Consider the following 13561-nt stretch of genomic DNA (forward strand, 5'->3'; position numbering starts at 1 on the left):
AGCATGATGCACAGCCATCGATTGATCCACCGAGGAAGTGTAGCGTACACTTACGGGATAAGATCAAGGCAGAACTACAAACCATGGAACAAAATGGTGTTATCCGCAAGATTGAGCACCACACTGACTGGTGCAGTTCCATGACGACGACAGTGAAGAAAGATGGTTCAATTCGTTTGTGCCTTGACCCTAGACGACTCAACAACGCACTTAAACGTTGTCCACACAAAGTGCCAACACTGGAGGAAGTAAATCCGACGTTTGCAGGAGCAAGGTACTTCTCCAAACTTGACGCTAAGTCTGGGTACTGGTCCATCCACCTAGCAGCCAAGAGCCAGGAATTGACAACGTTCAGAACGCCCTTTGGGAGATACTGTTTCCAGAGGTTACCATTTGGACTATGTGTTAGTCAGGACATCTTCCAACAACACATGGACAGAATCATCGATGGCATACCTGGATGCATATGCATTGCTGATGATGTCGCGGTAGTTGGTCGCACGGAGGAAGAACACAACAAGAATCTACAGCTCCTGATGGAGAAAGCCCAGCAGGAAGGCCTTGTGTTCAACAGCGCCAAGTGTTCAATCAAGAAAGACAGGATCAGCTTCTTCGGATCGTTGTACACGAGGAGTGGCATTCGGCCGGATCCGACGAAGGTAGAAGCAATCAAATCAATGCCAACGCCAAAAGACAAAGAGGACGTCCAGCGATGTCTTGGGTTGTTCACGTACCTAGCCGCTTACATCCCGAACTTCTCTGAGAAGGCAGCGCCTCTCCGAGAATTGTTAAGGATGAACACCCCATTCTTGTGGGACATCAACCATGATCATGCTTTTGAAGCGCTCAAAGACGCCATTACTGAGGACGTCTGCTTGAGGTACTATGACCCACGGAAGGAGACAACATTGGAAGTAGATGCATCCTTGAAGGGAGTTGGTGCATGCCTCCTCCAGAACGCCGAACCTGTAGCGTTCGCATCCAAGAGTTTATCTCCAGCACAGTCGAATTATTCTAACATCGAGCGAGAGACTCTCGCACTGGTCTTTGGAATTAGCCGATTCCATACGTACCTCTTCGGAAAGGAATTCACCAGGGAGGTGGAAGAAAGATGGAGATGGCACTCTGAGAGCTTCCCTCAGAAAAAAAATCAAGTGGTCTTACACCGATTAACTTCTTGAAATCCAACCCTCATTCTGTGATAAATATGTCAAAATCTGGCCTTATCGGTCCACCCATCACCCTCCGGCGCACTAGAGTGACGCAACATGATCTCCTTTCCAGGCCTTCCATAAACACACGCTCGTAAAAATCGGGCTTTGAAGCGATGCGTGGCACCGACAATATGACGTCATATTCAAAATTTTGGCAGTCTATTACATTCAGTGAAAGACGTCCCCCTTCGAAAGCTACAACTTATGGCTCAAGAATTGGGTAGCGTAGTATGTCTATACCTTTCGCTGGTTCAGCAGACTGTGCTGAGGAGATTGAACCAGCGAAATCGGTACACAAACAACGGAGTTACTGAGCAGTAAGTTTTGTGCGCTAGAGATGTCATCATATTGTTTCTGTATCGATTATGAGAAATCCCGCACATTTCCGCAATTTTTTTATAGTTAGAGAGGTAGGGCTGACCTTGATCTTCAAAATGATATAAGTTACATGAGCGTGTTCGGGCGTGTTTTCAAACAGTTCGAGTGTAAAAGTAGTGCTTCATAGAGACCGAAGCGGTTTTTTTTTCGTCTGCACCCGACCGAGCTGGGGCTTTTCAGCGTACTCGTCGGGTTGTTGTAGGGCCGCCGCGTAGGCGTCGGGACAGCGTTCGTTGCCGTTGTTTCGGTGAATTTGAGTTACTAGTAAATACATATTGGAATGGAAAGTTGAGTGTTAAAAAGTGTAAATTAGACATATCAGCCTTGATTATAATAATTTTCCGTAGAGAATTAAAGATGATATCTATAAAAGCCTAGATGTATGATGCTGTAAGTATATTTTAGGGGGAAAAACAGAGCTTAGTGTTTCGCCTCACTCTCCCTCGATCATTCATCGGTAAATACCGGTAATCGGCTTGACTCTACCCCATGCTAACGTTACAAAAAATTGAATTAAAAAGTAGCAGAGTACACCTCTGGAGCTAGTAGAATCTAACGTTTAACAGTGGTTAGATTCTAGTTTGTGAAATACTAGAGTCTACTAGCTAGGACTATTAGGTATGCTTTTGCTAGGCAGCGTACCTGAGGTGACGCTGCGCTAAACAGTGTCCTGAGCCTTGCCCTTGCCTTGGCCTCCAATTTCCAAAAGCCAAGGCCCAACTAACTTTCTGAGTTTCAGTTTCAATTGCAAATCAAATTTCGTTAAGTTGCTGTGTCAATGTGATTTTGAATTTGCTAAAAGCAATTCCTCCTCAACAAACTCGTCTCCGTCAAAATCACGATCGCCAGAACCACCACCACTGCTTACACCACTGCTTTACAGAATACACTCTATAGAGTTCTGTGCTTACACCGTAGGACGCCATTTTATTCCCCGACCACAATGCATTTCGCGTCATGAGTTTCCGCCACAAGATTTACGACTTGCAGTGCGCCGAGCGTGAGTAATGGGATTACGGGAGGGGGAAAAAAACGCTGTCGGGGCCACGCATGACTTCAAAGGAAACTCAGAAGAGCACACTCCATCTTTCTTCCACCTCCCTGAATTCACGGTTGAAACAGACCACAAACCACTCGAAATGATTTGGCGGAAACCAATAACAAGTGCACCTCCTCGGCTCCAGAGGCTGTTGATCAAGATTCAGGGATATAATTGTACTGTAAAGTACAAGCCTGGGCGGGAGATGATACTATCAGACACTCTCAGCAGGCTCCCTAATCCACTGGAAGCACAGGATATACCAGTTGACATCAGAGTAGAGACAATCTGCACAGAAGCCGAAGACCTCCTCGACATCGACCTCGTTTCCTTTGGTCAGAGCAAGAGGGAACAGCTCCAAACGGAGACAGCAAGTGACCACATCCTGCGGGAGCTGTGGCAACTCGTAACCAACGGATGGCCAGACTCCATCAAGGAAATTCCCACAACACTGAGAACATTCTGGCCATACAGAGATGAGTTGGGAGTGTCACACGGAATTATCTTCAAAGGCAGACAAGTTGTCATCCCCCAAGCCTTGAGAGAAGACATTCTAGAACAACTTCACATTGGCCACATGGGCATAGAGAAGACGAGACGGCTTGCCCGTGAAACAGTCTTCTGGCCAGGGATCAACAAAGACATAGAACGGATCACGAAGGATTGCGGAGCATGTCAGGAGTTCCAGGCTAGACTCCAGAAAGAGCCGCTAATCCCACACGATGTACCACCATCGTCATGGACCAAGCTCGGAGCAGACCTCTTCACATTCCAGAGGGAGGAATACCTTCTTGTTACAGATTACTACTCCAAGTACCCGGTGATCTACAAGCTGAAAGAAACGTCCAGTGCAGCTGTAGCAGGTGTGATGAGTGTACTGTGCAGTTTGTTTGGTCCACCAGCCGAAATTGTGTCCGACAATGGCACACAATTCACCGGCAGACCTTTCCAGGAAATGTGCAAGAAGTGGTCCATCACACATACGACCTCGTCACCCCACTATCCACGTTCCAACGGCCTAGCAGAACGGATGGTGCGAACTGTAAAGTCCACTTTACAGAAGTGTGCGAAGACTGGTCAGGACACACAAGTAGCGATGTTGCACCTCCGAGCAACTCCTATTGACTCTGGTATGAAGTCACCAGCTGAACTCATGTTTGGCAGACCGATCAGAACCAGCCTTCCGAGCCATCATCTCACGGGAGATTCATCAACTACAGAATGCCTTCTTGGAAAGCAGTCAAAGATGAAGGAAACGCATGACAAGCATGCAGGAGAGGAACTCCCACCTCTACATGTAGGACAGCAAGTTCGCGTTCTACACCCTCAGGAGCACACCTGGATACCCGCCAAGGTCACACAGGTGTGTGACGAACCTAGGTCGTACACCGTGTCAACACCCAACGGTTCGATTCTACGACGCAATCGCTCTCACCTGAGAGATGTACCAGCCAGCAGTACACCTACACCCAGAAAGCGTGTACATTTTGCTGACGACAGCAAGTCTGTCGTAGAGACCCCTCCGGGTCATCGAGATCACCCTCACACAGACACACAGAACACAAACAACAATCGCAGTCAGAACACAACCTCAAGTACCACTCCCATGGTCAGTAGGTACGGTCGTAAGATCCGTAAGCCAACCAGATACCAACACACATAAATACTCATGAGAAACAGATGCAGACCAGAGTCAAGCACAATCCTTAAGTTGTTAATCATTTAAATTGTGCATGATATGGTAAATGCTTGACTGGTGTACAAGATACACACCATTCAAATTCATGTGTGAAAAGGGAGAATGTATAATATGTAGAAATCATATGTCACAAACAATGTAAGAGTTAGAAGTTGTTGGTAAGACTCATACCAAAAATAAAACAGTGTTAAAGTTGGACATGAGTTCAAGGCCAAAAGTGTTGAATGAAAGGCCGAAGTGTTGTGTTGTTTAAATGATGTTTGTAGATGCTAGTCACAGTTGTAACACTAGCCAGAAGTTAAAGGCTCACAGTGTTTTCCAAACGTTTTGTTCATATGACAATAGCAGGACATGCTTTTGGTAACTTGTAATGTTATCCAGTGATTGGTGTTGGTATAAATGAACACAGACAGAATACTAGGAAAAAGCAACTCCAGATATATATATGCAGTCATACTCAATTCCACCACATATGTTAATGCTTGAGTCAACCTTGGAACTACACGGATATAATTACCAAAGTAAAAATGTTAATGACATAGTTGTTTCGTCCTGGATACCAAGGTCAAATGTGTTTGGAATGTATGTTTAAGAAACTTACTACAGAGTCTGTAACCCCCACAGGAATGTGTTCACAATGGTGTTTGTGTGACTATGTTTTCAGAGAAAGGGGGATGTTACGATATCACGATTGTTATCGATGTCACCAACCGATATCAGTGATCGTTATTCACTGCACATTAAACATGGCTGAACCTTGAGCTACTGTGTCCAATCGTGTCATGATTGTCGGCCTTGACATGACGTCTCTGAACATTCACAAGCATCACATCACATAACACACATACTCTGTTAGAGGATGTATACCCCCATCCCTGCCATGGCCCAATGTGGTAGAGGATGTACCTCACTGACGTGGGGACAATGTGTGACTTTAAAATTAGTGATATTTGAACTTGCCCATTCTCACTGAAACAAAAACTTTGCCATGTTACCTCATTTCAGAAACATTGCAAGTTCTTGTCACATTAATGCCCAAGCACAATCAGTCAGGCAGTCTACATGTAAAATATGTATATAGTTGTTACGAACATAATACTGTAAACGTCCATATTTTCGCGCAATTAATTTTTCGCTCTGAGCGGCTCAAAACCATATTAGCAGGTTTTTAAATTTGCACTGCACGATTGTCAACTTATTCAAAATGTGCAGAGAAAATCATGAAGACATTTTTGAAGGTTTTAGAATTCATGCTAGCCAAAAGTAGCATGAAATGCACGAAAATTTATGCATTTACAGCAGACTGGCTGGCTCAGGACAATTCATACTCCACCACAACTGCAGGGAGTAATCCAGATATTGTTCTTTTTGTATAAGGGTCATTATAGCCAAGAGTGGAAAACTTCACATCAAGGCAAACAACTGCAGTTTGGTTTGTGATCATCTTCATGCCATTTCAAACACCTTTTGGCTCTGTTGCTGTCAACTATGACTGTAACGTTGCCAAGTTGCGTAATGTTGCCAAGTGCCTGAAGTCTTGTCTTTTCCACCATCGTTGTGAATGGCTAGCATTGAGTAGGTGAATCTATTACCTGCGAAGAAGTCACTTCTAGAAGCAGTCGTATTTCAGGATATTAGTGGGGGGGGGGGGGGACATATGATGTGAAGCAGTAAGAGATGAGATTTGGTGCATATGTCAGCGGTGTTAATTGGTTTAGCACCGAGGGAACATGAGGAAGGTGCATCAGCCCCATCTGGGAATGCCGTAAGGAGGGTGCCGCAACTTCCCAAAAGTGTGTGGTGAGGAACGGTGTATGTGTTCGTGTGTGTGTGTGTGTGTGGATGCGTATGTGTGTTTGTGTCTTTTGCACAAGTCATCCCCGCTATCCTCGTGCTCCACCCGTAGATCCCGCATATCTCTGACAACAACTTTTCCCCTCATATCCTTGGTAATAGAGCATGAACTAGTGTATTTCTCATTCTGTGTGTTCACTCTTTACCATCAAAGCAGATGTTTGGTGGTGCAATGGTGACACTGTAATGAAGTTTGCTGTTGTTGTTGTTTTTTTGTCCTGTAATAGGTCATGATTACAACAAACCAATTTGAATCTACCACAATTTTAACAAAGCTATCAAAAATTGTACAAGTCTATCATATGGCTTTAATTATTTAGGTTGTATTATACAACATTTTGCTCCAGCGTTCACTTTAAGGCTTTAAAGTTTCGAGAGATCTAAATGATAATAATGCAAACGTTTTGCAAACTGTAGTGGTAAACTTTGCAATGATATTTTAAAGCAAACCCACTTTAATTTCATCCTGAGGTGATCTATGGATAGAACTTTGGCTGCCCCACATTTTGTTTTCAACCAGGGCTTTCACGAAAATGAACCTCGGGCCAAAGACCAGTAAGACAAATATTGCATTCATAACACCAGCGCTATGTTTTTCCCTGTACCTGATGTCACACAAAAAATTCTACCTAGATCACAGTTTGCACAGCGTATTGGTGCTACACATGTGAGTAATGCAACAAATATGGAGAGTGCGGCCTGTATTCACTCGCGTCCAAGACAAGAGTCAAGAAAGAATGTCAAATCCAGGGAGAGAGAGAGAGACAATCCAACATGAGGGAAGCGAGTGTCAAAAAGTCTCCTCTTTTCTGATCAAACTGCCCCAGAATATTGGATTGCAATTTTTTTTTGTCCTTTCTTTTTATAGTTTTTTCCTCTTCTCTTTTTCACGTAAGTCATGTTTTCTCGGGCAGCTCGCAGAAGTTTGCCAACTGTCGATGGGAGCAAATTTGGAATGGTTTGTTTCATTGACACAGTAAAAGGGTAGCAAAGGTTCCATGCCTCTGCGCTGACCAAGTTGTCGTGTCTTGCGCGAGGAATTTGCCGTCGGTCGTCGTAGGAAAGCTTGCTGGAATGAAAGAGTAGCTCGATGCGTTTTGTATCACACGTAATGAAGGCAAACATATGCTCTATCATTCTGAGCCCACAGAAAAAGGACATTTAAACGTTCACCTGTCATTATTTACAGAGAATCCATTCATGAGAGTTTAATACTTCTGAAATCGTAGCAGGCATAAACCTGTCAACCAACTTGATGCATAGCCTCCATGCAGACAAAACGTAGAGAAAAACAAGAATCTATGTTTGTATGTGCGCATGTTTAAACATGTTTAAGTATTGATTTCATATCAATAGGATCATATTCAGTGCCTTAACTGCAGTCATTAGTATAGTGCCTCCTGTCAAATGTATTCTGGGAGAAATAAGTGTAACAAGTATGAAGTCTTGTTTGATTTTTATCGTATGATATCAAACTTGTCAAACATGTCAAACATTGTGTTTATGAATGCTGCATCAACAATGTTTAGAATGTAAATATTTTGGAGCATTTTCCAGTGTGCAACTTCCAATATTGAACACTCATAAAAAATGAATGTATAGTGTCAATCTTCATCATCATGTGACCATTAATTCAAACAGCTTGTATGCGGGGTTCTATCAGAAGTTGACATAAAATATGTGATTTATGATCTTAATGCATGATCTGGCATATGATGCATTTTATCAAAGTATAAAACGTGTCTCATTCAAGAAGAAATGTGACATAGGAATGGATCAATATTGCTTGAATTTCTACTACAAGTGAATGGAATGTATATCTTTGACCACTTGTGCATGATCTCTCTGTTGCATGCTGTAATGTCAAGTTAAAGGTTTGAGAGAGGCATTTGCCATTTTCTGTGTGGGAGTTGCTATCTTGTATCGTTGGGTAAGGAGTCAATACGTCCAGTACCTGTGAGTGTGATGGCATGGTACATATAACTGTCCATCATAATCTTTCTGGCTGTGGTGTGGATGTTGTACATGTGTGTTTACCCCAAGCGATATATACCTCCACCCCCACTCATTGGTCCCACGTGCCTGCACCATCATGCATGCAGTCACAGGGGGATTGAGTAATTGCTCGGCTGGGCGAAAAGAAACAAAAAGTGCCTCGCCAATTTCCTTTATCGGCCTCGGCAGCCATCATTCTGTCACATGTTATCTGCCAGGTCGTTGGAAGCAATCTCGACATTTGTTTTAGATTGCAACTTTGATGGGGATTTGGGGTAAAGTGGAAGCAGCGATGGAATGTCGCATCAGACGCGCTCCGGTTTGACCGCCCGGGGACACGAGGCTCAACCCAAATCACCATCTCTGGTAGCGCCTCCCCGACCCTTTCAGACAACCTTCGGTAGGATTTTTCCCCAACCGTAACCGAAAGAGTGCGAAGAATGCTGGAGTAGAACACCACTCCTCATTCTAGTGTACTGCAATATCTAGAGTAGAATCAATTACATGTGATGGTTAGACCCAGAGTTCAAGAGAACACTGTTTGATGGCACGATGATTGCCGCCATCTTCATTACAGAGATTGACAATGTAAAGCCAGGTAACCTTCAATGAGAAGTAGATCATGTATTTACACTCAAGTTTCCCCTGCTAAAGCTAGCAATTAAGATTTGTCTTTGAAGGGGTCTGTATATAATTGGCGGGACCAGCCAGGAACAATGGCTATAAATCAAGAGAAAAATTGAGATTGATATCATTTCTACCAATTTTTGACATACAAGCCACACAAATCTGTTTTATTTGAACGTTTCCAACTTGGCAGATGCATTGGAATTTAAAGACTGGGTTTATGCAGCAGTGCCCTCTTGAATCCAATGTCCCTGTATCCTGAAAAGTCTATCCAAATCCAGCATGCAATAAGAAAGTTGTCGACTTTCATAGTCTTGCATGTAGTCGCAAATCAGTGACATTGGTCACAATCTGATATGCAAATTAGATGACACAATTGATGATGTCATCACGTCACAAGTCCCTGGGACACAAAACTTTACTCAGTTTCCTTTTTGAAATGTATTAAAAGAGAATGAATTATGTCCTTTGAAGCAGGATCGACTTTTACAAAAGTGTAAAATTGCACATACTTAATAGCAATGATATCTGCAAAGAGGGAGCCAGTTGAGGATGTTAGATATTCAAACAAACCAAATCAATTGGATATTTCACTTTAAAGCAAAATCTATTCTCTCACATTTCACTTACTTGAGTACTCTCACACATAAGTTGGCCTTAGGAAACACATTTAAAAGCTTTGTAAGATTGAACAAAAACTATGGAGTAAAGATTTGATGCCCGGTAGTTCAGAAGTTTTACGTAGCTCTATATGGAACGGTGGTATCTGGTATCAGTCACCATCACTACGTTCTGCCTTTGAAATAATTGTCTTTAAGCTGTACAGTTTATACAAACCCAGCACCCCCAATTCTTACACACTCTTGACATGAGTGATGGTTTATTTGATTTGAGAAAAAACGCAAAAAACAAAGTTATTAACAGCAAAATTTGCAATAGTCCAGTCACTGTTGAGCAATGCTGCTGCGTGGTCATTGAGTTCTGGAAAATATATTTATGGAGCAGATGGAGAGTGTCTCAACAGCACTTTGTGTGTGTGTTGTGTGTGAAAAGACAATAGTATTCATTCCAGTGAGGAGACAGATGGTATCAGCTACGTTACCCTCGATATCACAAAGCGTAAAAGTAAGCCTCCTCTCCAAAGATTCTACACCCTCTCTCGTGACCTCTCTCTCTTTCTCTCTCTGAAAATGTAGAATGTAATCCAAAGCCCAATAATTTGCTTTTCTAACATCACCTCTCTTCCAAAGTTGAGCAGATTGACTGGCGATAGATTTGTTCATCTCTTCCGAAACACTCCGCTGTGCACTGCACAGGAGAGGTGGGGTCGTGAGGTGTGGTTGGGATGCTCGTGGGAGGAGAGGGGGGTAAAGTGTGGTGTCAAAAGGGTTCCTTGCTGAAAGCAATTGCTGAAAGATGTGCATTACGTTTGTTGACAAAAATGTATCAGCTTTTGTGTTTGGCGATTCGTAAAATGAGTGTGAATGTACAGTATATGTGTTGGTATGTGTGTTATCAGTCTACTATAGCCTGTGCAGTCACCTTTATACGTGCACATCAATTTCTCCTCTTCTCTTTAAAACTCTGTGCCAAAAGAAGATGTCCTCCGCTCAGCACACCAAGAATGTGCTCTGTACATCTGTTGTATAGTTATTTGGTTCTGTGAGAAGCAAAAGGGCACAAAACCTGTCCCTGGTGATGTTGGGATGAACATCCTTCTGCTTCCCAAATGGCAAATAATGCAAGCTTGTCCTTGCCTCACACTTGAAACAACTTAGGTAATATATACAAAGTTTGATTGATAACATTCCAAAGTCTGTGAGTTACATTTTTGGGAAAATGCATAATATTCTTATCAAGTGTGTGTGTATATTCATGTAATTTAAGGTGGGTCTTTGTTTCCAGGTTGCATGTGGCATCATGTTTTACTTTGCTGCAAAAGCTAACTGTATTGCTTATATGCGAGATGAGTATGACAAATGTTCTAGACAATGAACATTTCGAAGTGTGGCAAGTTTTGCACACACTGCATGATGCGACACTGGTCTACAAATAAAATGTCCAAATTACTTCAAACAAGAGTTTGTCCATGTGAATCATTCACTCACTATCAGTAAAAGCTGTTGACAATCAGCAAAGATTAAGAGACATCTTACCTGAGCGTACATGATCAGTGATTTCATGGAAATCTTCACTTTTGCAGTGAGAGATTTCATTAAATGTCTGTAATGTACACATATGAAGAAGCAGTTGTATGCATCATACAAGGGAATGGGCTGCATCACTGATATGAGTCTTGTCATGTCAGATATGATCAGTTCGCGACAAATATGCAACTTAATGAAGAGAAGTCCGATCATGAGAGCGCGTTTTGCGTTAAAGAGTTTTGATAGCGTCACCCGGTCACGGCACAGTTCTGTCCAGTTCATGCGCCTCATACGATTGCTGACAATTATGTATTTCTAGGACGTCAAACCTTATCCTGCTCAATCCATCTTGCTGAGAGCTAATCACGTCTTATGTCTCCTTTAAATAGCAGACCCGTGGGTAGTAGTACGTTATCTGTCATTCATGTTTAGGGTGTAAAGATAACATGGAATTATGTGAAATGAAGCCGACAGTTAAAACAGCAAGACAAAGTGCTCTAAAGTTTCCCCCATACTTATCAAAATGGGCTGTATAGTTTTTGTTCAGATGGAGATTTAGCTTTTATCTAGGTGTGAGACAATATGAAACCTCTTATGAAATATTACAAGAGCGTACAATTCGAAGAGGTATTCAAAGTTTATTTGTTGAAAATCAGTTTTGAAATGGCAGAGATATAAAAAAAAAAACACACACACACACATAAAGCGATCCTTATAAAAGGTGGGTTCCACCATTTATTCGGATTGCTTTGTTTTGTAAATCTCAGCCATTTCCAAACCGATTTTCATCAAATAAACTTTGAATACCTCTAAGAATTGTATGCTCTTTCATATTTCAAAAGAGGTTTCTCATTATCTCACACACAAAAAAAAATGGAAACCTGATGCTCATGTCAACCAAAACTATATCATCCCTTTAACAGCATGATACATTGATTGAATTTTTGCTCTGTTTGATTAATGAAAATGCAAAGTATGACCCTCAAGGAGGGAGACTTAAAGATTAAGGTTGATTTGACGTCAACACACACACACGCACACACACACACACACACGCAAAAGTATAATTGTAAGGGTTGAATTTACATCACCGAGGGAAAGTGAAATAGAAAAATTAATGGAAAGCCTACAGATGAGACGAAAAATTATGTCACTTCTTCATGAGGTAGTATAATTATGTTTGGACAAAGACCATGTTACACTACAATATCTGAAATTCTTGAAAGTTTCATGCCCTGAATATTTCTGGTTTTACAGTACCAGAATGATACAAGAATAAAGACACTTGCCCTCCCAACTCTCGGCAGGTGTACATCTGAGTACTACCATCTCTCAACTATGTCTCATACCAATACACTGAAACATTACACCTATGTGTGTGCATATTTTAGTATTACCTTGTAAATGGATGCATGTAAGTTTGTAATCATTCCCCCAAATGATATGTTTGCATGGATATTTGAACATCTGGTGGATAGATGTGACTATGATTTGATTTGATTATGATTTATTTCCCTCGCTCAGTGTTTGAAGACAGGAACCTCTTATCCCCCAATGGAGAAGACACTACTTCACAAAACCCTTCTGGTGAGAAATTTGTCGCTTTTCTTTTAGAGATGAATTTATCGAGCTATATCTTTTTATTTTCATCTTTTGTGGTTTCATTTGCTTCGTTTGTAGTTGAGTTATTTCACCCCATTTTCAGCATACATTTTTGTTACTCACAATTTTGTACTATATGGATGGATATTAACATGAACTGGTATCATCTTGAAACAAAAACCGAAGGTAAATGTGTGTTCATATGAATGTAATTCTGTGCTAATTTGATGAACTCCTTTGTTTTTATCAGACTGAATGTGAACAATCTCTGCAAAATAACTTTTCAATCTTTGTTTCTTTTTCTCTCCTGTGATTATTGGTAGTACTGCATAATATTCTAAGCACATTGTTAAAAAAAGCAACAGCAACAACTAACAACAAGGGGAATGCAACCCAAAACAAGGTTGCAAGAATTTGTGGTTTGGCTGACTTGTCTTGCACCTTGCCACTAGAGGGCGATCTTCCTATTTGTTGTATAATATTCAGCTCACATCCTGTCATGTTGTTAGCTATGCTGATTTGTCAATCTGACATGAACAATCAATGCTGTCTTTTACTTCATATTTTTTTAACCATGTACTTTAAATTTGCTACTGTAAAACTTTGTATCTTATGATATCACTTAAAGGATAATGGGTTTTTACTCAGGGTAAACAGATGATTAAGGCCATTTTAATCTCCCCCCCCCCCCTAAGAAAAAAGAAAAAATGAAATACACAATGCATTTACCAAACAGCTTTTGTAGTTGATATGGGCGATTTGATATTGTGTGTTTCTTTGTTTTGTTTTTGCACAAATGCACTTGCAGAGATGAAGTTTGAGGATGTTATTGGTTGTGAAGGCAGGGAGGGCACACGAATGAGTTTCAGTTATCCATCCATTTCCCCGATTCATTTGAAATGTCACTTCATCTCATCGTCAAATATCTGCACGGCGATATATCCTTCAATATCTTGTTTCTTCTCTCCCAGCCTCTGGCTCTTCTTCGCACTTCTCTGTCTGTGCA

General features: G+C 41.6%; 1 protein-coding gene across 1 annotated transcript in view; it reads left to right on the forward strand.

Annotated features, from left to right (window-relative positions):
* Positions 1-13561, forward strand: part of LOC140228437 (netrin receptor UNC5B-like) — a 167522-nt gene that overhangs the window by 144000 nt on the left and 9961 nt on the right. Inside the window, exon 7 of the mRNA XM_072308655.1 lies at positions 12478-12540. Within this exon, the coding sequence (XP_072164756.1) occupies positions 12478-12540 (63 nt within the window). The remainder of the gene's footprint in view (positions 1-12477; positions 12541-13561) is intronic.

This window comes from Diadema setosum, chromosome 5, assembly GCF_964275005.1.
Source record: "Diadema setosum chromosome 5, eeDiaSeto1, whole genome shotgun sequence".
Taxonomy (NCBI): domain Eukaryota; kingdom Metazoa; phylum Echinodermata; class Echinoidea; order Diadematoida; family Diadematidae; genus Diadema; species Diadema setosum.